This window comes from Peromyscus californicus, unplaced genomic scaffold, assembly GCF_007827085.1.
Source record: "Peromyscus californicus insignis strain IS unplaced genomic scaffold, ASM782708v3 Scaffold_4__1_contigs__length_199733344, whole genome shotgun sequence".
Lineage (NCBI taxonomy): Eukaryota > Metazoa > Chordata > Mammalia > Rodentia > Cricetidae > Peromyscus > Peromyscus californicus.
Genome location: NW_026294562.1, coordinates 25477206 through 25499281, shown reverse-complemented (window position 1 = coordinate 25499281; position 22076 = coordinate 25477206). Strand labels below are relative to the sequence as shown.

Sequence of the window (22076 nt, the reverse complement as noted above, 5' to 3'; positions counted from 1 at the left end):
GAAAAACCAAAAAAAAAAAAAAAAGAAAAAAAAAAAGAAGTCAGTCTATCTGGGCGGTGGGGGCGCACACCTTGAATCCCAGCCCTTGGGAGGCAGAGGCAGGTGGATCTCTGAGTTTGAGGCCAGCCTGGTCCACAGAGCGAGTTCCAGGACAGCTAGGGCTACACAGAGTAACCCTGTCTTGAAAAAAAATCAAAACCAAAACCAAGAAAGAAAAAGAAAAGTCCGTCCTATAGAATATATTTGACCATTTGACGCTTGCATTATCCTCCCAAGTTGAAGGGGCTGGAGACATGACTCCGTAGTTAAGAGCACATATTACTCTTCCAGAGGACCTGAGTTTGAGTCTCAGGAGGCTCCTAATCATCTGTAACTTCAGCTCCAGGATGATCCAACTCTCTGGCCTCTGTGGGCATGTGCCACACAAACACCATTAAAACAAACAAACAAAAAACAACTGATTACCTTTGGAAAAACCCAAGTTGATAGCAATAGTACTTTCCTCTCTTCAAAGCTTAATTTAGACTACAGACCTATGTATCCTTGATATTAAAGAGAAAGAGTTTTAAAAATGTAAATCAGATCAGTATAGTTGGTTGTTTTTTTTTCCTCCTTTGGCTCTTTTACTCTTTTTGGGGGGGTCTGCCACCCAGTTCCCAAATAAATACACAGTCCTATTCTTACTTATAAATGCCTGGCTTTATCTTGGCTTGTTTATAGCCAGCTTTTCTTCAAGTGTCTTGTTTACCTTCTGCCTCTGGGATTTATCTTTTTCTATTCCATATACCTTTCTTTCTTACTCCATTTCTGGTTGTGTAGGTGGGTGGCTGGCCCCTGATGTCCTCCTTTCCTCCTTTTCACTCTGCTTGCCAGCCTCTCCTGCCTGGCTGCTCAGCTCTTCATTAGACCAATCAGGTGGTTTAGACAGGCAAAGGAACACAGCTTCACAGAGTTCAACAAATGCAACACATCTCTGCATCATTAAACAAATGTAACACATCTTAAAATAATATTCTACAACAGATCAGTTCACTCTCTTGTTTAAAACGCTCTTTACTACACCTAGTGTAAAAATCCAAATTCCTTACTTACAAGCCCCCTTTATGCCTCCCATCAGAATGGACTAATCTTAGGTGTACTCACTACCTAGAGAGCTCCTAGGATCTTTACATAGCTAGCTACCTCATGTCATATAGTTATCAGTTTAAACACCTTTGTTTTCCCCTAATCACCAAGTTCAGAACAGGTCTCTGTCACTCTCTTTTCCAGCATTCCTTTCAGGTACTAGGAAAACATTTCTGCATTTATGTTTACTTTTTTTTTTTCAAAACCTTTGTTCATTTATATGAGATTTTGCCTGCAGTGTATCTATGTGCACCACATGTGTGTTTGATGCCCACATAAGTCAGAAGGCATCAGATCCCCTAGATCTGTAACTACAGAAGGTTGTGAGCCACCAATGTGGATCTGGGAAGTGAACCTAGGTCCTCTGAATGAATTGAAAATAAATATTATTACTGTCTTGGAGCTAGACAATTATTTAAACTTTTAGAGCTTCCTTTCCTCACTTGTAAAGATTCAAACTTTTTTTTTTTTTTTACAGGCTGAGGATGTAAGTCAGTGACAGCACGTGTGAAGTCCTGAATTCTAGGCCCAGCACCATCAAATAACAAACTGCAAAAACATCACATTATTTACAGCCTTGTCTTATGATTGTAAGAGAGAATGTAAGCCACCGCACAGCACGTTAGCAGGTATTTGCTTTATTTCTTCCCATACATATTAACTTTATAGTTCAAGTTCTTGTGAGCTTTTCTAGATACATGACCTCATTTGGTTTTCACCGCCTTCTACAGTGCTTCTCATCTTTACAGATGACAGACCCGAGGACTGAGACATCACTTCTAAAAAGGTAATGAGAAGCCAATGGGCATGTTTTATAAGCAGAGGAGTGACATGACATGCGCCTTTTGAAGATTAATCTGTCAGTGGCCTATAAACTGGGCCTGCCGAAACCAGAGAAATACTAGTTTGACTACTGGCATCAAAATAAACTTTAAGGTGGTAAGAGGCCATAGTAGGCAACAGAGGAGTGCTTAGCAGTAAGTAGAAGGAAGGAGGGAGGGAAGGAAGGAAGAGAGGAAGAAAGGCCTGGCAAAAATCATGGGCAGTCCCTTCAGCATTTATACAGAACTTCTGGTAAATAATGGTATACACTTGAGCCTCCCTGCTCTCTTCCTCGCGGAACCACAGCAAATTCTTGGCCTGGAAATCGCTATGTAGCCCAGACTGACCTCCAATTTCACAATCTGCTGTCTCAGCCTCCCGGGTACTAGGATTATAGGCGTGCACCACCCCACCCAGCCCTTTGCAGGTCCTCCTTGGCTTCACCCCGCCCATAGCATCGCGACCTGGGCCGGAGTCTCAAATTCCTCCAGGGTTCGTTCCTGTTTGCAAACAGCCTAGAGGGGTAGGGTCAGGATGGCAAGCCCTTAGAAACCGAGGTTTTGGACTTCCAGAACTCTAGCTGGGTCATCTTCCTCCTGCTCTGGAAAGCAGAGACCTCTTTGCATTTCTCCCCCTCATCTCCCCGACTAGGCGTCCTCGCCTGATCCCGCACCGCGAACCAGCTCCAGGTGTGGCCGGACGCGGCGGCGCTCCGCGAGTCGGCCCACGGCGCGCGGCCCCACGTGCGAATGACGTCACTTCCGGCGCCCTGACGCTAAGTCCGGCGTCCCGACGTTTGCGTCAGCCGAGAGCGGGGCTGGGGGCACCCGGTTTGAAGTGGTGCGGGTCAGAGCGGCGCCGCCTCCGCCCGTGTGTGGGATCCCCGGCCGGTGGCGTTGGGGGACGAGCTCAGGCTGAGCGGCCCATGCCCGAAGGCCCGCGCCGGCCGCTACACGCCGCGCCGCCTGCTGCCCGGCGCCCCACGGCCTGGGCCTGCGCCGCTCTGCTCGGGAAACGGGCGCCCGAGCGGCGCGGCGTGTCGCCTCCCCGGGAGTTCCGAACCGCCGGCGCCGGCCATGGCGGTCTCCAGGTGGGTGTCGCCGCCCGCCCGCTAACGGGGAGCGCGCGTGGGCAAGGCTGTCGGCTCCCGGCGCCTCACTGCAGGGCCGCCGCGCTGCTTCTCTCCCGGCCGGACTTCCGAGTTCGCCCCTCGTCGGCTGGCGGGCGCTTGGGGCTCGGGTTACTCGGAGAAATCGGCTCCAGAAGGGCTTTTTCCTCGTTAAATGGGACTCCTTGGCGCGTTCGAACGGGCTTTCTTTTTTTTTTTTTTTTTTCTCCACCACGTTTCTCTTCTCTGGTTTCTCTTCCCTCTTTGAATTCTACGCGAGTCTCTTCTTTCTTAGAATCTAAGTCTGATCCCCCAACCACCATTTCACGTCAAAACTTGGTAGTAACTGTCGGGGGCGGAGGTTGAAATACTGTTATCTAAGAGACCATATGGTTATACTAAATTTCAACAATTTACAGCGTTAAGGGTATAGACTCTCATTTTTTCTTAAGGTGTAATTCCTCCTTTTGTTCGGCAGTAAGCATTCCGTCATCAGCGTGTAGTCTTAAAACAGATGACTCTTTTTTCCCCCAAGTGATATTATAGATTTGGAATTATTGTAAAATTTTGCCCACTGTGGCAAACTCTAAGAAAATTATAGAAAAACTTGGACACATTTAACTTGTACGGCTTCTGATGATAGAACGGGTTGGAAAACTTGGACATGATTTTGGTGTCCCGGTGACATTTAAGTAGAGGATAGGCTTTCGGTGTTTAGTCAGAAAGAGTTATCAAGTTCTTTAGGGACGATGAGGTAACTTCATGAGAATCGAGTCCTTTTGCCTAATGGACTGAAGGAGATAAATGATGAAAATAAACAGCTTTCACCCATTTTTCGCAATTAATTGAACACATTCCTTTGAGTACAGTATGTGCTGAAGTTTTCTCTTATAACAAAAGACTAACCCATCCCTCACAAACTCCCTAGGTAACTGATGAAATAGTGTGTGGGAGAAACCCATGGGAGTTGAGTGAAGGGGGTTGCTAGGTACCAGTAGTACGGGACATCTAATTTTTTTTTTTTTTTTTTTTTTTTTGGTTTTTCGAGACAGGGTTTCTCTGTGTAGCTTTGCGCCTTTCCTGGAACTCGCTTTGGAGACCAGGCTGGCCTCGAACTCACAGAGATCCGCCTGGCTCTGCCTCCCGAGTGCTGGGATTAAAGGCGTGCGCCACCACCGCCCGGCTAATTTTTATTTCATAAGCAGACTCATCCACTCAGTGGGGGAAAGATTTTTTTTTTTGGTTTTTCGAGTCAGGGTTTCTCTGTGTAGCTTTGCGCCTTTCCTGGAACTCACTTGGTAGTCCAGGCTGGCCTTGAACTCACAGAGATCCACCTGCCTCTGCCTCCCGAGTGCTGGGATTAAAGGCGTGCGCCACCACCGCCCGGCTAAGATTTTTATTTCAGCATCTATAAAATTGCTTTAAGAGAATACAAGTGGCATTTCTTTTTTCTGCAAGTACAGATAACCTTATAATTTATCTTCTATGTAAATGCATAAATATATACACAGGAAATGTGTTGCTACATAAACAATATAACACTTATTCCCTTTTTTCCTTCTCTCTCTCTCTCTCTCTTTCTTTTTTTTTAAGACAAGGGTCTCATGTAGCCCAGGCTATCCTCGAACTCAGAAGGATCCACTTTCTTCTGTTTCTGGGATTAGAGGTGTGGTGTCACCTTGCTTTATCAGTCCTTCCTAATTTAAGGGAATTAGTACTTCCTTTCATAAAGTAGGTGTATATTTGTGCAATGTTGGGAAGCTTTATAGAGACAAAATGACGGTGCTCAAAAGACTCCTCTTTTTTGCTTAACACTAATCTGCTGACTCAAGTTTAGGACACCCGGTTTTTGAAAGAAAGAGTGGGCTTTTGAAGGCTTTTGTCCTCATTATTTGGTTTCAAAGAGTAGTGCTTTTTGTTGTTCCTTTTTTTTTTTTTTTAATTCACTGCCAAAATTAAAGTCAGTTACATTTTATAAAAACTGCTCCTGTGCTTGGCTGGCTTAGTAATACAAGTTCAAGCGAACACTTTGGAATACCTTGTTTGTTTGGGGGAGTGGGCAGGGGTACTGGACTTTTAAAAATATTTGTGGATCCAATTTGAAAAATCAAACTTTTTCAGGTATGACCTCACGCATTCAGCATATGTCTGTGCTAAATAGCTTCATTTTTATTTTTTTTGGCATTGTGGAAATGGAGGCTCATTTAAGTACTTTTGTGTAAAAAAGTCAGAAGATAGTTTGAGAAATGGAACTCATATGCCAGAATCAAATTAAAAATATTTTTGCACTCTTTGTGTCAATGTGCATAACTGTAGGGAAACCTTAGATTTTTAAGATTTTATCTAAACATTTCTAACAGGAAATAAATTGGTACTATTGTTCCTTCCTCTGTCAGGACATCTGGAATAATATTTGACTTTTCTGTCTTTTCCATTCCCTCTATGCGGCCAGTCACTAAATCCAGTCCTGCCCTCCCTTTCTAAGCTTCCTGCAGCCAGTCTTTGTTTTTCTGTAATTGTCACAGTCGTCTGTGCTCTGTCCTGCAGTCCAGGACATCTGCAACAGCAACCCCTCCTTATTTTATTTTTAAGAAAAGGGGTTTTCTTCTGACTCAGTTTGGAAGTCAAGTTGATGATGTTGGGGAAGGTATGTAGGCTCATGAGACAGCTGGCCACACTGCATCCACAGTTAGGAAGCAGAAAGAAACGCATCTCTCTCTCTCTCTCTCTCTCTCTCTCTCTCTCTCTCTCTCTCTCTTTTTGAAATGCATCTCTTTAAGGAACATTTTTGCGTGTGATGTTTGTGTGAGTGTACACGTAGAGGGCAGAGGGCAACTTTTGGGGTCAGTCTTCCTCCCTTCTACCTTGAGTTCCAGGGATAGAACTCGGGCTTGTGAGGCCAACCTGTCAAATACCTTCACCTGCTGTAACAACAGGTGAAGCAGCAGATTAATCTGGCCAGCTCAAACAGTCTTTTTCCTGGTACTTGTTCCCGCTGGCGTCTCTAATTTATTCATCACTTCAGATGTGTTATTTGCTAAAATGCAAACTTTAATGCTATTATTTTTCTACTTAAAACTTGCTGGCTTTCTGTTGCTTTAGGATAAAGTCCAAATTCCCATAATTCTTGTAGATCTCTTGGTTCTTGCTTCATTTTGCATCAAGTTCTCTGCACTTACATACCTCTCTCACTTTTATCTTCCCTCCCCAGAATGTTTTTACCTCCCATTCTTTATTTCTGGAACACTTATCTTCCCATCTCTAGTCTTTCTCATTACAATCTTAGTTGTCCCTTAATGCCTATATATCACTTGGCTCAGGAAGTCTTCTTCCTGAGTTTAACTCTACTTGTGCTGTTTGGGATTTCTTATCTTATTCTTTCTTTTTGGAGACGGGTCTCAATCTAGTGTCCAAGCTATTCTTACTTCAGTTTCCCATAACTGAGACCACAGGAATGTGTCATTTTCTCACTGAGTGTTTCCTAATTCAAGTATAGGTTTTTGTTGTTTGGTTATATACTGGGGTTTGAGCTCGAGAGACTTGTGAATGCCAGGCAGATACTTTACCAAAGATACTCTGCCTTTGGTTTTGTGTTATAGACTCTGGATATGTACCCTCGGCTGGCCTGCAGCTCTAGCTGTCAGCCCGTCCCTGCCTCAGGAGAGCTAGCTTTATAGGTACACTAACAGGTCAGGTACCTAGCTATGCTTTTCTTGTTGTTGCTGGGAAGAAAAACATTTACTTTAACTTTGCATATTGCATATTTATAGGTATGTTATATATGCTTATAAAAGTGTAAAGGTTATAGCTTAAAATATTTATTAGTTTTAATTATGTATATGTTTGTTTGTGCCTGTGTGTGGAATATGTGCATGTGAGTGCAAGTGACCTTGGAGGCCAGAGACATCAAATTCCCTGGACCTGGAGTTACAGTTTTTTGTTAGTGTACTGACATGGGTGCTGGGAATTTAACTCAGGTCCTCTGGAAGAATAGGAAAGTTTTTTTTTTTTTTTTTTTTTAAAGATTTATTCATTTTATATATCAGTGCTTTATCTGCATGTACACCTGCATGCCAGAGGAGGGCATCAGATCCCATTATAGATGGTTGTGAGCCACCATGAGGTTGCTAGGAATTGATGAACTCAGGATCTTTGTAGGAGCAGCCAGTGCTCTAAACTGCAGAGCCCAGCATCATGCTTTTAAAAAATAAATTATCAAGCTGTTCGGTGGTGGTGCACGCCTTTATTCCCAGCACTGGGAAGGCTGAGGCAGGCCATCCTGGTCTACAGAGTGAGTTCCAGGACTACACAGAGAAACCCTGTCTCAAAAAACAACAAACAGGGCTGGAGAGATGGCTCAGCGGTTAAGAGCACTGGCTGTTCTTCCAGAGGTCCTGAGTTCAATTCCCAGCAACCACATGGTGGCTCACAACCATCTGTAATGAGATCTGGCGCCCTCTTCTGGCAGAACATTGTATACATAATTAATAAATAAATCTTTAAAAAAAAAAAAAAAAACAACAAACAAACAAAAACCATCATAATAGTTTTAAATAAGTCCTGTTATAACATGGCTTTTTATGATGTAAACTGTATATAATCTAACCCTGCATTTTGTATGATCAAAAATTTTGATTCTGCTTACATTGCTATAAGGATTGGCTTTATTGTACTTAGACTGTGGCAAGTTGTGAGCTTCTGATCTGTGGATGAGGATATAAATCTTGCATAAATAACTGAGACTTTAAGATTGCAAACGCAGGCAGAGTTTGAAATTCTCTGTAAAATTCAGCAAAATATCATTGGAAGAAAAATTCAAAGTATCATTGGTGCTTGAAAGAATATATGTCAGAATTTAAAACAAATTAACTGTTTAACTGCTGTTAAAATGTGGATGCTGGAAAGTCAGCTAAACTGTGTTATGTGACTTTGCCCCATAAACTTTTACACTCCTCACCCCCCCCATCCCCCACCCCCTCCACCAAATTGGTACTTGGTATGAGCTTGTGTTGCTTGCAAACAGTCATACTTGCTAACTCTTTGAATTCCATCTTTTTGCTTCGTGAAACACTCTTCCACTGTCTCTTTCACTTTGTGGGAATTAGAACAGAAAAGGCAACCTTAGTGGGTTTGTTACGGCTTATTCACTGGTAGTGATTCTGTGGTTGTCAGATTCTAAGTTTACTGTAGATTTGCCTTTCTTTGGGATTGGGCCTTGCTTATGTAGCCCAGGCCAAACTCCAGTTGGTGTTCCTCTTCCCTCAACCTCCTGACTGCTGGGCTTACAGGCATGTACCACCATGCCCCCCTTAATGTAGATTAGAAATTATTGTATGTGTTGGTGACACACATTTGCTTAAAGGGCAGTTTGTGCGAGTTGGTTCTTCCACCATGTGAGTCCGGGGGCTTTGAACTCAGGTTAGCAGGCTTAGCAGTAAGTGCCTGTACCAGAGGAGCTGTCTGGACAGTCCTGATAGAGGTTTTTAAGGAAAGGATTGTTTTTGGTATGGTTGCCTGTTTATGCCATAACTGATTGAGTTGACTGTTGTACAGTAATATTTTCCTATTAGCCAGGCAGGGTTTTTTTCCTTGATTATGTCGTTTCAGAAATGTAGTTTATATTATTTTTCTCCAATTTATGCATAAAAGGGAATATCTAAAGTATTTCAACAACATTGAGGATTTATTTTAGAAGCCTCCCCTCCCCCTCCCCCTCAAATATATGAATTGTAAGACAGAAAAGATTCAGGGAGGAAAAAGGAAACATGTCTCTTAACAAATTGTTACATAGGAACAGAACTTTTACTCAGTCTTGTTAATTCTTACTAGACTGCTAATACTTCAGAGAAACATTGTTTCTACAGGCCTAGTCTACAAATAAGAGGAAGCGGTACCTCCCACCCCCACCCGCCTGACTTGGTGACTTGTAGCCTTCTGAGTCTGCTTTCTCAGTGCTGAGCTTACTTGCTGACAAAAGGAAGTTCCTTAATGTGGGAAAGTGCTAAGGACAGGGGAAATAATTACTTATGTGGGTCAATACAAGTGTTCTATGCCTGCAGCTCCTCCTCCCTTACTATTAATTTTAGCCTTTATAAGATTGACAGGCAGCTGGGTGGTTGTGGTGCACTCCTTTAATCCCAGCACTTGGAAATGTGGTGGATCTCTGAGTCTGAGGCCAGCCTGGTTTACAGAGTGAGTTCCAGGCTAGCCAGGGCTACACAGAGAAACCTTGTCTCGAAAAACAAATACAAAAACAAAACAAAAAGATTGACAGGAAGTAATACTGTAAATTACATTTTTAAAAATACCCTATTCTTTAGAAAATACAGAGACAACCAGGAAAAAGTAGAGGAGGCATTATAGAAGATTTTCCATTTCACTCTGGTAAATTTCAATCTATTGATTTGGTTTATTTCTCAAAGTACATTTACAAAGTTTGCTTTAATTTACTGTGTTGGATATTAAATCCAGAGCCTTACACATGCATGGTAGGCAAGTCCCCTAACACTGACCTACACTCCCAGCCATGCTTTTGTTTTTAATTGTGGTTTAAACAAATTTAAACTAAATTTGCTGCTTTAACCATTTAAAAAGATGTAATTTCATATGATTTGAAATCACATGTATTTATGCCAGAGTCTAGCTAATTTTTTTAAAGATTTGTTTATTTATTATGTATACAGTGTTTCATCCTGCATGTATGCCTGTACACCAGATGAGGGCATCAGATCTCATTGTAGATGGTTGTGAGCCAGCCACATGTGGTTGCTGGGAATTGAACTCAGGACCTCTGGACGAACAACCAGTGCTCTTAACCTCCCAGCCATTTATCTCTAGCCCCTGGCTTATTATTTTTTTTTAAAAAAATTCTTTAATGTAAGTAATGAAAGAGTATAAGTTGTTGGATGGAGGTGGAATATAGACAAATGGCTTAAGGAAGTAACGTAGCTTGATGATACCTTTTCACCATCATTCATTAGCCCTATTTATGGAATACTTCTCGGTACTAGAATTATAACAGAACCAAAGCATCCTCCACCTGTGCTTGCACATGACTTTGGTTCACATCTTCCTGTTCATTATGAGTGTTCTACATGGCATCTTAAGTTAATCAACTTTCTTGATTAGAAAGAAACATCAACATGGTTTTATGTTACTCTCAGTATGAACTAGAAGATGTACATTTTAGGACAACAGAGAACTTCTTAGAAACTAACTTGATATGAGGAACTTGGTGCAGTATTCATACCAGCATTTATTTCTCCCTCTTCCCTCCCCCCTCCCCCCTCCCCTCTCCCCTCCCCTCCCCTCCCCTCTCCCCCTCCCCTCCCCTCCCCTCCCCTTCAGGGTTTCTCTGTGTAACAGTGCTGTCTTGGAACTCTGTAGATCAGGCTGGCCTTGAACTCACAGAGATCTGCCTGCCTCCGCCTTCCAAGTGCTGGGATTAAAGGTGTGCGACACCACTGCCTGGCTCCTTATTTCTTAAATTGCACAGGCAACCACTATGTTAAATTTTACTGTACTTTATTTAATTACATGTGAAAAAAAAATAACAAAATGGCCAGGTGGTGGTGTTACACACCCTTAATCCTAGCAGTCAGGAGTCAGAGGCAGGTGGATCTCTGAGTTGAAGGCCAACCTGGTCCACAGAGCTAGTTCCAGGACATCCAGGGCTACACAGTGGAAAAAACAAAACAAAACAAGAAACAACCACCCCCCCCAAACAACAACAAACCAAAAACAAAACAAACAAAAAACCCCAAAGCCACAAAAGCACCCAAATGGACAAACTTGACTGATCGTTGCTTCTTTTTAAAGAAGATAAAAAAATATATATATTTAGTGTATTTGTGTGTCCTGTGTCTGTTTCTGTTTCTTTCTGTCTGTGGAGTGGCTGTGGAGACTAGATGAAGGTCATCAGACCCCTGGAACTGGAGTTACAGGTGGTTGTGATCTGTCCACTGTGTGGGAGCTGTCATGTGCTTGCTGGAACCAAATCCAGGTCTTCTGCAAAAGCTTCTGCAAAAGCAGCCAGTGCTCTTAACTGCTGAGCCAGCTTTCCAGCACCATTGCTGGATCATTGCATTTTATGATTATTTATTTCATGGCTCTTTGTGTCCTGGGCTAGCCCCTCTAGTCCTAGTGCTAGTCACTCTGAGCTGAGAGTATGTCACCACTTTGCTGAGCCATTTTGTCAGTTGTCCTTCCCCAGTTTTTCAGAGAATAAATTCTGAGAATTTCAGTGAGATTGTTTTCTTTTCAGATAGGCACAGAGTAGAAATGTAGCTTTTTGTTGTTGCTAACTGAAGTTGTAATCTGAAAATGTACAAGATTTCTGTGTCTTTTTAATAGTTTAACTGTTACAGATTATATTGCTAACATCTAGAGAGGAGAGAGGTTATATTACAGTTACTTGCAGAACTTCCACAAACATCCGTATACCCTTTCCCCTTTATGGCAGTTTTTAGGACATTTGTTTGAAATCAGTTTGGTGAAACAAAAATGAATCATGTCTTCTGTATTGTTTTTCTGAATTGAAAACAGGCTAGATTTATTAGCATCAGTAGATTCAAAACCAGTGAATGTTGTCAAATATAATTACCTTATTTTCAAAAATATTTGTTACTCTTTATTTTTTGGTTTTTTTTTTTGAGACAATGTTTCTCTTTGTAGTTTTTGGAGCAGATCCTGGTTCTTAATTTTTTTTTAAATTTTATTTATTTATTTTTATTTTTCGAGACAAGGTTTCTCTGTGCAACAGCCCTGGCTGTCCTGGAACTCAATTTGTAAACCAAGCTGGCCTCGAACTCAGAGAGATTCACCTGCCTCCCTCCCGAGTGCTGGGATTAAAGGTGTGTACCACCACTGCAAGTACCTGTGATCCTAATACTCTGGAGACTGAGACAGGATGATCTCAAGTACTAAGCCAACCTGGACTATATTTTGAGACCTTGTCTTAAAAACAATGGAACTGGGAGGTGGTGGTGCATCCCTTTAATTCCAGCACTTGGGAGGCAGAGGCAGGTGGATCTGTGAGTTTGAGGCCAGCCTGGTCTACAGAGCAAGTTCTAGGATAGCCAGGGCTCACAGAAAAACCCTGTCTTGACCCCCCCACCACCACCAAAAACAAAACGAAACAAAAAAGAAAAACCAACAATGGGGTTGGAGAAATGCCCAGGAGTTAAAAGCACTGGGTGTTCTTACAAAGGACCTGGGTTGGATTCCTAGTATTCACATGGTGGCTCTCAAGGAACCAGCACCCTTTTCTTGCTTCCACTTGCACCAGACACACACGTGATGGGTAGACAGATATACAGACAAAACACCTACACATATAAATTAACAATATAACAAACATCCCCTTATATTTTGGGGGGGGGTGGGTATGCTTAGAGAGGAAGGAAGCGGGGAGGGAAGAAAAGTACTATGTTTCAAGTCCTCTTGCCCTTCTTTAATTTCTCTTGACATCTAGCCTCCTTTATCAAGGGTTATGCCTACTATCTAACATACTTTATTTCATGTGTTTCCCTCACCTCTACCAGTTCTCACTGTATCACTGTGGCCTGGCCCTGATGAGTAGTACCCTACTTGTCTCGTAGCTGGCTACCCTAGATTAACAAGTCAGACTGCCCTGTTGTCAGATCTTTGTCTGGTCATTCCTTTGTTTCTCCTTTTTTGTGGTCTCTAATTTGCTGTTTCTAATGTGGAATGGAGAACTCCAAAAAGAGCTTTGATAAAGAAGACTAGAGAAGTCTTATGTCTATTCAAGGAGGTAATTTTGGTTACTACTGCAGTGGAAGAAGTGAGACTAAACAAGCCAGCATTGAAGGAGACAGTGATCTCAGGGCAGTTGACTGATAAGTGAGCAGTGGGATAAAGGCTCTGCAGAAAGGTGACGCAAGAGGAACTTTATGGGATAGATAGGGACAGCATTTGGTTAGAGAGGTATCAAAGATGTATGGGTAGGAATGTGCTGAACAGAGAACAGTCCCTCAGGTCAGTACTTGCCTCTACCTTTCCCTCCCTCCCTCCCTCCCTCCCTCCCTCCCTCCCTCCCTCCCTCCCTCCCTTTCTTCCTTCCTTCCATTCATTCATTTATTTTTCGAGACAGGGTTTCTCTGTGTAACAGCCCTGGCTGTCCTGGAACTCAGACCAGGCTGGTCTTGAACTCACACACATATACTTGCCTCTGTCTCCCTAGTGCTGGGATTAAAGGCGTGTGCCACCACTGCCAGACACCTCTACTTTTTTTGAGGCAGGGTCTCTTGTCATCATCTCCACCCCTGTTCTATAAGCCAGGTTAACTGCCCGTGAGTTTCCCAGGATATGTACTGCTATATCTATCTGGTAATGGTGTTTTATGACAGCAATAAAAGCAAACTAATATAAAAATTTACTGATGGACCAAGATAATAGCTTGGTTATGTAGCACAGGTTGGGTTTGAATTTAAGATTATAGTCATGTGTCCCCAAGCCCAGTTTATAAGACCATTGTTAGACTGTGGATGTAGCCCAGTTGATAGAGTGCTTGAATGCATGAAGTCCTGCATTTGATACTTACCGCTCTACCCCTTAAACTAGGCATGGTTGTACACACTTGTAACCCTAGCCCTTGAGAGGTGGAGGTAGAAAGATCAGGATTTCATGGCCAACCTCATCTGCATCGAGAGTTCAAGGCAAATCTAGGCTACACGAGGATCCTGTCTAGAAAATAAAGTAGATTAAAAATTAAATTTGCCAGGTGGTGATGGTGCACGCCTTTAAACCCGGCACTTAGGAGGCAGAAGGAGGCCAATCTCTGAGTTCCGAGGCCAACCTGGTCTACAGAGTGAGGTTCAGGACAGCCAGACCTTACATACACAGAGAAACCCTGTCTTCAAAATAAACAAAAAAGACATTACAAAGCGAAAAACAATATAACAGTATTGTGGAAACCCAAAAGACTTATATTTGGATTATACTTCTTTGTTTTGTATTACTATGTGGTAGATGAGGGTGAGTCACTGAAACTTTCAGAATAAGGTAGTGATTTGATCAAAGTGTACTTTAGGATGTTAATCTGACAACTGGATCACATTTAGTATGAATTATATATACTTAAAGCACTTGGAAGTGTGTCAGATGAGCTAGATTTAGGGACTATTTGTACTGATTATAAAGAAACAATAGTGTGTAGTTTCCTAAAAGAGAAACTGGTGAGATGAGCAACCAAAGATTGTGTGAGTTCTGAACTTCATAGAAAGAGCAGTATGAATACAAGGTGAAGTAAAGAAGTACCTGGAAACTACCAAGGTAATCAAAACTTGAGAAGGAAAGAATTTAAGAATGAATACTTGTATCAAAAGTCATAGAAGAGTCAAGAAAATTTGAATTTATAAAAAATGCTATTAGATTTGGAGCTTAAGGGTTCATTGGTGACCTCCGTGTGGTTAATTCAGGTTTTCCAGGATTAAATTTCACATGATCAGAAAAAATGGTATGTGTATATGTATGCACACATTTGTGTGGAGGCCTAATGACAATCTTTGGTGACATTCCTAAGATATTATTCATCTTGTTTTTGGCCTGAAACACACTGATTAGAATAGGTTGGCTGGTCATCGAGCCTCAGGGACCTGCCAGTCTCTGACTTCCCAGTACTGGGATTACAAGCATGCGCCACAATGCTTGCTCGCCTTTTTAAAGTGGGGTCTAGGGTTTTCAGTCAGGTCCTTGTGCTTGGAGGAGCACTTTACTGGCTGAGTTCTCTCACCAGCCCCAGGAATAAATGTATTTAATATTTAAGCACTTGCTGAAGATGTTTGGCCCTAGAGGAACGTATTCTAGAAAATGGAGATCAAGAGATTTTTGCACAGTTAGTGGAAGGCAGAGAGAATGGGTTAATGACACAGATGTTATGATCAGATATTGGGGAAAGGGTAATTGAGGTTAGAAGAGTAATGGTATCAAGACATGGTCTTATAAATAGGTTAGTACTATAGTGTATTTCCTTAGAGTGTATTTTTCTGTATATGGACTTACAAGTAGATTGATAATGGCTCTTTAGAGTGTTTATTTTACAGCTGGTCTTACTTTTGGTCATCAAAAAAAAAAAAAATCACAGAAAATAAATTTTAGAGTAGTTGATTTTTTCCAGAGGTACAATTTAACAAACTAGCATCACATAAATCAAAGATATGACAAACATATCAGTGGTTAAAAATAAAAATAAAAAAAAGCTTTTATAGGAATGTTAAACTGTCAAATATGTACACTATCTAGTTCTATACTCCAAAAGAAGAAGAATCTAAGGGAAATTTTAGGTGAGTCTGGCAGTCTTCCAATAAACGACAGAAGCCAGGTGGTGGTGGCGGCGGCACACACCTTTAATCCCAGCAGAGGCAGGCGAATCTGTTTGAGACCAGCCTGGTCTACAGAGTGAGTTCTAGGACGAGGGCTACACAGAGAAATGGGGGGTGGCGGGGTGGGTGGCAAACCACCACCACCACCAAAACCAAAATAAATGACAGAGTAAGATTGTAGCTAGAGTTTTCCTGCCTGGCCCACAGTCAAGACAAATCTCTGTCACCCGCCAGTCCCACAGCCACTCAGACCTAACCAAGTAAACACAGAGACTTATATTGGTTACAAACTATATGGCTGTGGCAGGCTTCTTGCTAACTGTTCTTACAGCTTAAATTAATCCATTTCTATAAGTCTGTACCTTGCCACGTGGCTCGTGGCTTACCGGCATCTTCACATGCTGTTCGTCATCGTGGCGGCTGGCAGTGTCTCTCTGACTCAGCCTTCCACTTTCCAGCTTTATTCTCCTCCTTGTCCCGCCTATACTTCCTGCCTAGCCAATGTCCAATCAGTGTTTTATTTATTGACTAATCAGCAACACATTTGCCATACAGAACATCCCACAGCATAAGATTTTGAAAAGTCTTCTAACTTCAGTGTATTTCTTTTGGGGAGTGAGGGTGTTTTTTCAATAGTTGAGTCCTCAGTTGATGTGAATTGCACACATTGTATGAAAGCATCCACGATATTTTAAAGAATACAAATAGAAACATCTGTGGCATAGGTTTGATCTTCAACTCTTTGTGTCAGTGTGGTTTATGTATGTTATGCAGCATACATGTTTGCAGAGGCCATAGGAGAATGTCAGGTGTCCTGTTGTGTCATTCACCACCGACTCTCTTGAGCCAGGGTCTTTATTGAACCATGAGCTAGGTCAGCAGATAGCAAGCCTCAGCAACCCACCTGCCACTGACTCCCACAGCCCTGGGATTACAGGGGCCATCATGACCATGCCCAGCTTTTTAAAAATATGGGTGCTAGAGATACAAATGCAGCCTTCATGCTTGCCCTACAAGTGCCCTTACCCAGCCCCTTCAACTATTTGTTTATAATCAAACTTATTTAAATATTTAATTTTTGGTTATTTTACCTTTTTTTATTTTTGTTTTTTCGAGACAGGGTTTTTCTGTGTAGTTTTGGTGCCTGTCCTGGATCTCACTCTGTAGACCCGGCTGGCTTTGAACTCACAGAGATCAGCCTGGCTCTGCCTCCCAAGTGCTGGGATTAAAGGCGTGCACCACTGCCGGCCCGGCACCTTCAATAAAATTTAAGATTTAAAATCCACATCTGGGCCAAGTGAGGTTGCAGTTTGTTAAATACGAATTTTAAGTAGGAGGTTAAATTTAGTTGGATTTAACAGGGAGACTTTAAAAAAATAGATATGTGCCTATTTGTTTTTGCATGCTTAAAATTTCTTTTTAAAAACATTTATTTTGGGGGGGTCGGGCCTACATGTGTCATGGTATATATATAGAGATCAGAAGGCAATTTGTGGGATTTAATTCTTTTCTTCACCTATTTGGGTTCTGGGGATTGAGCCCAGGTCATCAGGCTTGGTGGCAAACCCTTCTACCTGCTCAGTAAGCCATCTTGTTGGTCTCCTCAAATTTCATTAAATCTTTTTTTGTCATTGAGCTTCAGGCGTTCTGGATAGCAACATGCAGATGCCTGTCATCTCCAAGGATATTTGTTGTGAAGATTCACAGCGGGTGCTCATGAGCTCTGACATCCCAGATTCATGAAAACAAGTCCAAGGGCTCAGACCTGAGAATCACAAATAAAATGAATTAAGGGAATCAGTTTATAGTGAAAGGATTTTAAGTCTAACTTTACCTTAGAACTTTTTAAGAATACTAGTGGTCATAAACAGTTTTCCTTTCTTTTGCCTCAATCCAAATCCTCCCACCAATCCTTCAGCAAAACCAGTGCATGAATGGTGTGCCAGGTGTTTGAGAGATGGCTTTAAAAAAGGAAGCTGTTTCAGTGCTTACAGTCCATGGTTGGCTGGCTCAATTGTGGGGACCTATGGGAAGGCAGAATAGCTTGAGTAACGGGCATGGTAATGCAGGACTGCTCACCTCAGGCAGAGAAAGGGAGAGGGAGAAAGAGACAGAGGTAGAGACATCATTGAAGACATCCCCAGTGATTACTTCTTCAGCTAGGCCCACCTCCTGAAGCTTCTCCTACATTCCCCAATAGCACTGTATGGTGGGGGTCAGACTAAACCCATTAGTCTGTGGAGGTATTTTATATTCCACAGAAGGGAAGGCCAGCGTTAGATATAGCTGTGAGTGAGCTAGAAGAAATACAGTCTACATGCACTGTCTATGTGTAAGTTAATTTTTGCATTTCTTTTGGACTTTAACTGTGTTGTATTATTTTTTTGTCTTCAGCTTTAATTGCCTAAAGGAATTTTCTTCAGCTATATCTTCCTTACAATACCCTTAAACTGTAAACTGTAAATCATGTCTCAGCATTTTGTTGTGAAATAGTTGAATGTTTCCATACTATTAATCTTGACTGAAAAAGATGTATTTTATATTTCTAACCATTTATAATGATTTTATGCTTAATACGAATATGACTTTTTTTTTTTTTCTACCTGCCTCTGCCTCCCAAGTGTTGGGATAAGAGTGCACTATCACTGCTGGCAATATGAATCATTTTAAAAATACCGTGTTTCTAGCCGGGTGGTGGTGGCGCACGCCTTTAATCCCAGCACTCTGGGAGGCAGAGGCAGGTGGATTTCTGAGAGTTTGAGGCCAGCCTGGTCTACAGAGCAAGTTCCAGGACAGGTTCCAAAGCTGCACCCTGTCTTGAAAAACAAAACAAAACCAAAAACACCACCTCCTTCCATGTGTTTCTGCCTCACTGTGTAGCCCTGGCTGTACTTGGTGCATTGTCTCCTTTCCCTCTCTTTTTATGTAGTCCAGGCTGACTTTGAACCCGCAGTCATCCTGTTTCAGCCTTCTGAGTACTGAGATAATTGTGCACCACTCTGCCCTGTTGATCCCGTCATTTTCTTGGCCCAAGACTTTTGTTGCACCATACAGTCAAAGATTCTACATTACTTCTGCAGGTGTATTTCCTTTTCTTTGTAGGTATATTTCCCTTTCCCTTTCCCCTCCCCTCCCCTCCCCTCCCCTCCCCTTTCCTTGTCTCGTCTCGTCTCTTCTCTTCCCTCCCCCCTCCCTTCCTTCCCCTCTCCCTCCCTTTCTTCCTCTCCCCTTCATTAGTTTATTATTTATTTAGACAAGGTCTCTCTACGCAGCCCTGGCTGCTTGGGAACACTTTATGTAGACTAGGCTGTCCTGAAGCTTACAGCCTGCTTCTGCTTTCCTCCCAAGTGCTAGGAGTTGTGCCTGGTCATCCTGTTTTCTATTATTTACTTTGCAAGTAGCACTCTTTTTTTATTGCTGGCTTTTAAAATTTCATTTATTTAAGCATTTTTGAGACAAGGTCTTCTCAGGAGCCCAGGCTGGACTGGAACTCACTATATAGCCTAGGTTGGCCTTGAATTTGTGACAGTCCTGCCTCAGCCTTCCTAAAGCTGGGATTATAGGCATGAGCCACCACCCTCAGTTTATTGCTGGCTCCTGTTCCTTCTTCCTTGAGAGCAAAGATACTGCCTTATAGCCATGGCACAGATCTTTTACACACACACACACACATATATATATATATGTTTATGTACATATCTCTATATATTATTTATTTATATTTACATTTATTTAAATTTTCGAGACAAGGTTTTGCATATCCCAGGTTAGCCTTGAATTTGCTCTGTAGATTTGGCTGTCCTTGTACTCTTGATATTTCTGCTTCTTCTCAGGTCCAGCATAGGGCTTTATTCGGAGGTGTTGAATACATTTTCTACCTCAAGTTTATGAGGAAACACATCCAGATTAACTGTTGTATTTTTCCTGTTATTATAGACTTGATCGTCTTTTTATCTTATTGGATACTGGTACTACTCCAGTCACAAGAAAAGCTGCTGCACAGCAACTTGGAGAAGTAGTGAAGCTTCATCCTCATGAACTAAATAATTTGTTATCTAAGGTAAAGAACTCTGTTTTCTTAATGTAATACAATTATGAAGACTTGTCCATGGGCAGAGAAACAACAGGACAGGTAAAACCACTCTAAGTAACCTTGTGTTCTCTGAATTTCATTAAGTATCTTTAGTTTTTCAAAGTTGCTGTTTGTTTGAAAGATAAAAAGTATTTAAATCAATTTTAATTGTTTAAGAGATCTGTCAACAGCGAACGTTTTGCTTGTATAACAAAATTGAATCTGTCCCAATTTATTAATGGACTAAGTTGTTAATCTGGTTTGTTAGTGGTCTAACTTGTTCTTAATGGCTAATAATTATATGATAGTTGGTAGTTTTAAAATGGATGAGTGCTCATGGGCAGTGCTTGAATATATAAGACCCTAGTTGAGCTGTTTGGGATGGGAAATTTCTACATTGGTGGCTCAGTGTTTCTGTAATCCTAGTACATGTCTTTTCCTATGTAATGGCTGTATTTTTGCTTACCTGTGGATATGTTGAAGTGTACCAATACATTACTATTTGACCGATGTCCTGTGTTAACTTCCTGGTGTGCAGAATCAAACAGTAATCCTTCAGGATGGTGGAAGTAGGGAAGTGGCAGGAGCTAGCAGTGGTTCTTAACCTGTGGGTCTTGACCCCGTTGGGGTTCACATATCAGATTATTCTGCATATCAGATATTTACATTGAGATGCATAACATTAACAAAATTACAGTTATGAAGTGGCAACGAAATAATTTTATGGTTGAGGGGGGTCACTGCAACATGAGGAACTGTTTTAAAAGGGTTGCAGCATTAGGAAGGTTGAGAACCACCGAGTTAGAGGACAGGGTGAGGGCATATGATTGCCTAGACATTGGAAGCCCTAAGACAGTCTAGTGACTAGACTCTAGTCCACCTCTCATTCTCTTTGTCTCCCTGATGCACAGGAGTCAGAGTTACAAGTCCCCCTATAACATATACAGTTATGTATTGTGTGGTTGGAACCGTAAGGGCTCCCTTCTAAGGGAGTATTCCTTTTTTTCCTTCTAAGAGAGTATTCTTTTTTTTTTTTTCCTTCCTTTTTTGTTTTTTTGAGACAGGATTTCTCTGTGTAGCCATAGGTTGTCCTGGATCTCGATCTGTAGACCAGGCTGGCCTTTAACTCCTAGAGATCCCACCTGCTTCTGCCTCCTGAGTGCTGAGATTAAAGGTGTCACAGCCACCCAGCTATCAGTCTAATTTTAAAATGGTTTTATCAACACAGGATATGGTTTCCTTACCATATCCCTTTTAGCAGTTGCTCTAGCACATACTCAGTATTTAGTCACATACTCAGCTCTAGGAGCCATTAAACTAACTTTGTAGATTTGTCTGTTTGAATATTTGGGGCAAAACAAATTGTGCTATAAGTGATCTTTTATGACATGTTTTAAGTAAAATAATGTGTTCATATTATAGTGTGTTTTATTATTTCATTCTCCTTTATTGCAAAATGATAGTTCTGTGGATATGAATGCTCATCAGTCAAGGGACATTTATGTTGTGAAAAATACTGCCACAAAAATTTATATACATTTTTTATTGGTGTTGTTTTTTCTTTCTTTTTTTTTCTGTTTCTTTTCTTTCTTTCTTTCTTTTTTTTTTTTTTTTTCAAGACAGTGTTTCTCTGTAACAAGTCTGGCTGTCCTGGGACTTGCTCTGTAGACCAGGCTGGCCTTGACTCAAAGAGATCCGAATGCCTCTGCCTCCTGAGTGCTGGGATTAAAGGAGTGTGCCACCATGCCAGGCTTGACACTTGCTTTTCCTGTGTGTGTGTGTGTGTGTGTGTGTGTGTGTGTGTGTGTGTGTGTGTGTGTGAGAGAGAGAGAGAGAGAGACAGACAGACAGACACACACACACTCACTCACTCACTCACTCACTCACTCACACTCACTCACTCACTCACACTCACTCACTCACTCACTCAGTCTTACTCTGTAGTCCAGGATGGTCTGGAACTCACTGTGTAGCCTAAGACATGGGGCAGTTCTACCTCAGCCTCTCAATTGCTAAGCAGTGAGAATAAGTAAGGTATGTACTTGGCATTGTGTGTATGTGTATACACACAGTGCGCACGCACATGCACATGCACACATGCATGTGCATGAGAGAGAAAGAGAGTGCCCATGGGCTATGGGGGGTGCCCTGTGTACATCAGAGGTCAGTCATGACCTTTGTTCCTCAGGAACCATAATCCATGTGGGGATGCTTTGAGATAGAATCTCATAGGCTTGGAGATCACTCAATAGGGAGATCTAGGTTGGCTGGTCAGTTAAGTCCTAGGAATCTACTTCTCTCTGTTTCTCAGTGGTGGGATTGTAAATGCTAGCCACCATTCCTGGTTTATTACTTGGGTTCTAGGGATTATTGAATTTAGGTCTTCATGCTTGCCTGGCTAGGAGCTTACTTATTAACTGAGCTATCTTGCCAGCTCAAATTTATTTTTCAGTGTGTTAAATGGCTATGTTATTTTTAAAATACCTTTAAATATTTTATTCCCCCAACCCCCCTTGGTTTTTTTTTTTTGTTGTTGTTATTTGTTTGTTTTTTGAGACAGGGTGTCTCTGTGTAACACCTCTAGCTGTCCTGGAACTTGCTTTGTAGA

At 41.8% G+C, this 22076-nt stretch overlaps 1 protein-coding gene across 2 annotated transcripts in view; it reads left to right on the top strand.

The window, feature by feature from the left end:
* Positions 1-2739: 2739 nt before the first annotated feature.
* Btaf1 (B-TFIID TATA-box binding protein associated factor 1) overlaps positions 2740-22076 on the top strand; it is a 90038-nt gene continuing 70701 nt past the window's right edge. Inside the window, exons 1-2 of one of the 2 annotated variants that reach the window (XM_052761694.1) lie at positions 2740-3037; positions 19333-19456. In XM_052761694.1, the coding sequence (XP_052617654.1) occupies positions 3024-3037; positions 19333-19456 (138 nt within the window). In that variant the 5' untranslated portion in view covers positions 2740-3023. The remainder of the gene's footprint in view (positions 3038-19332; positions 19457-22076) is intronic. The other variant, XM_052761693.1, reaches the window with a different exon arrangement.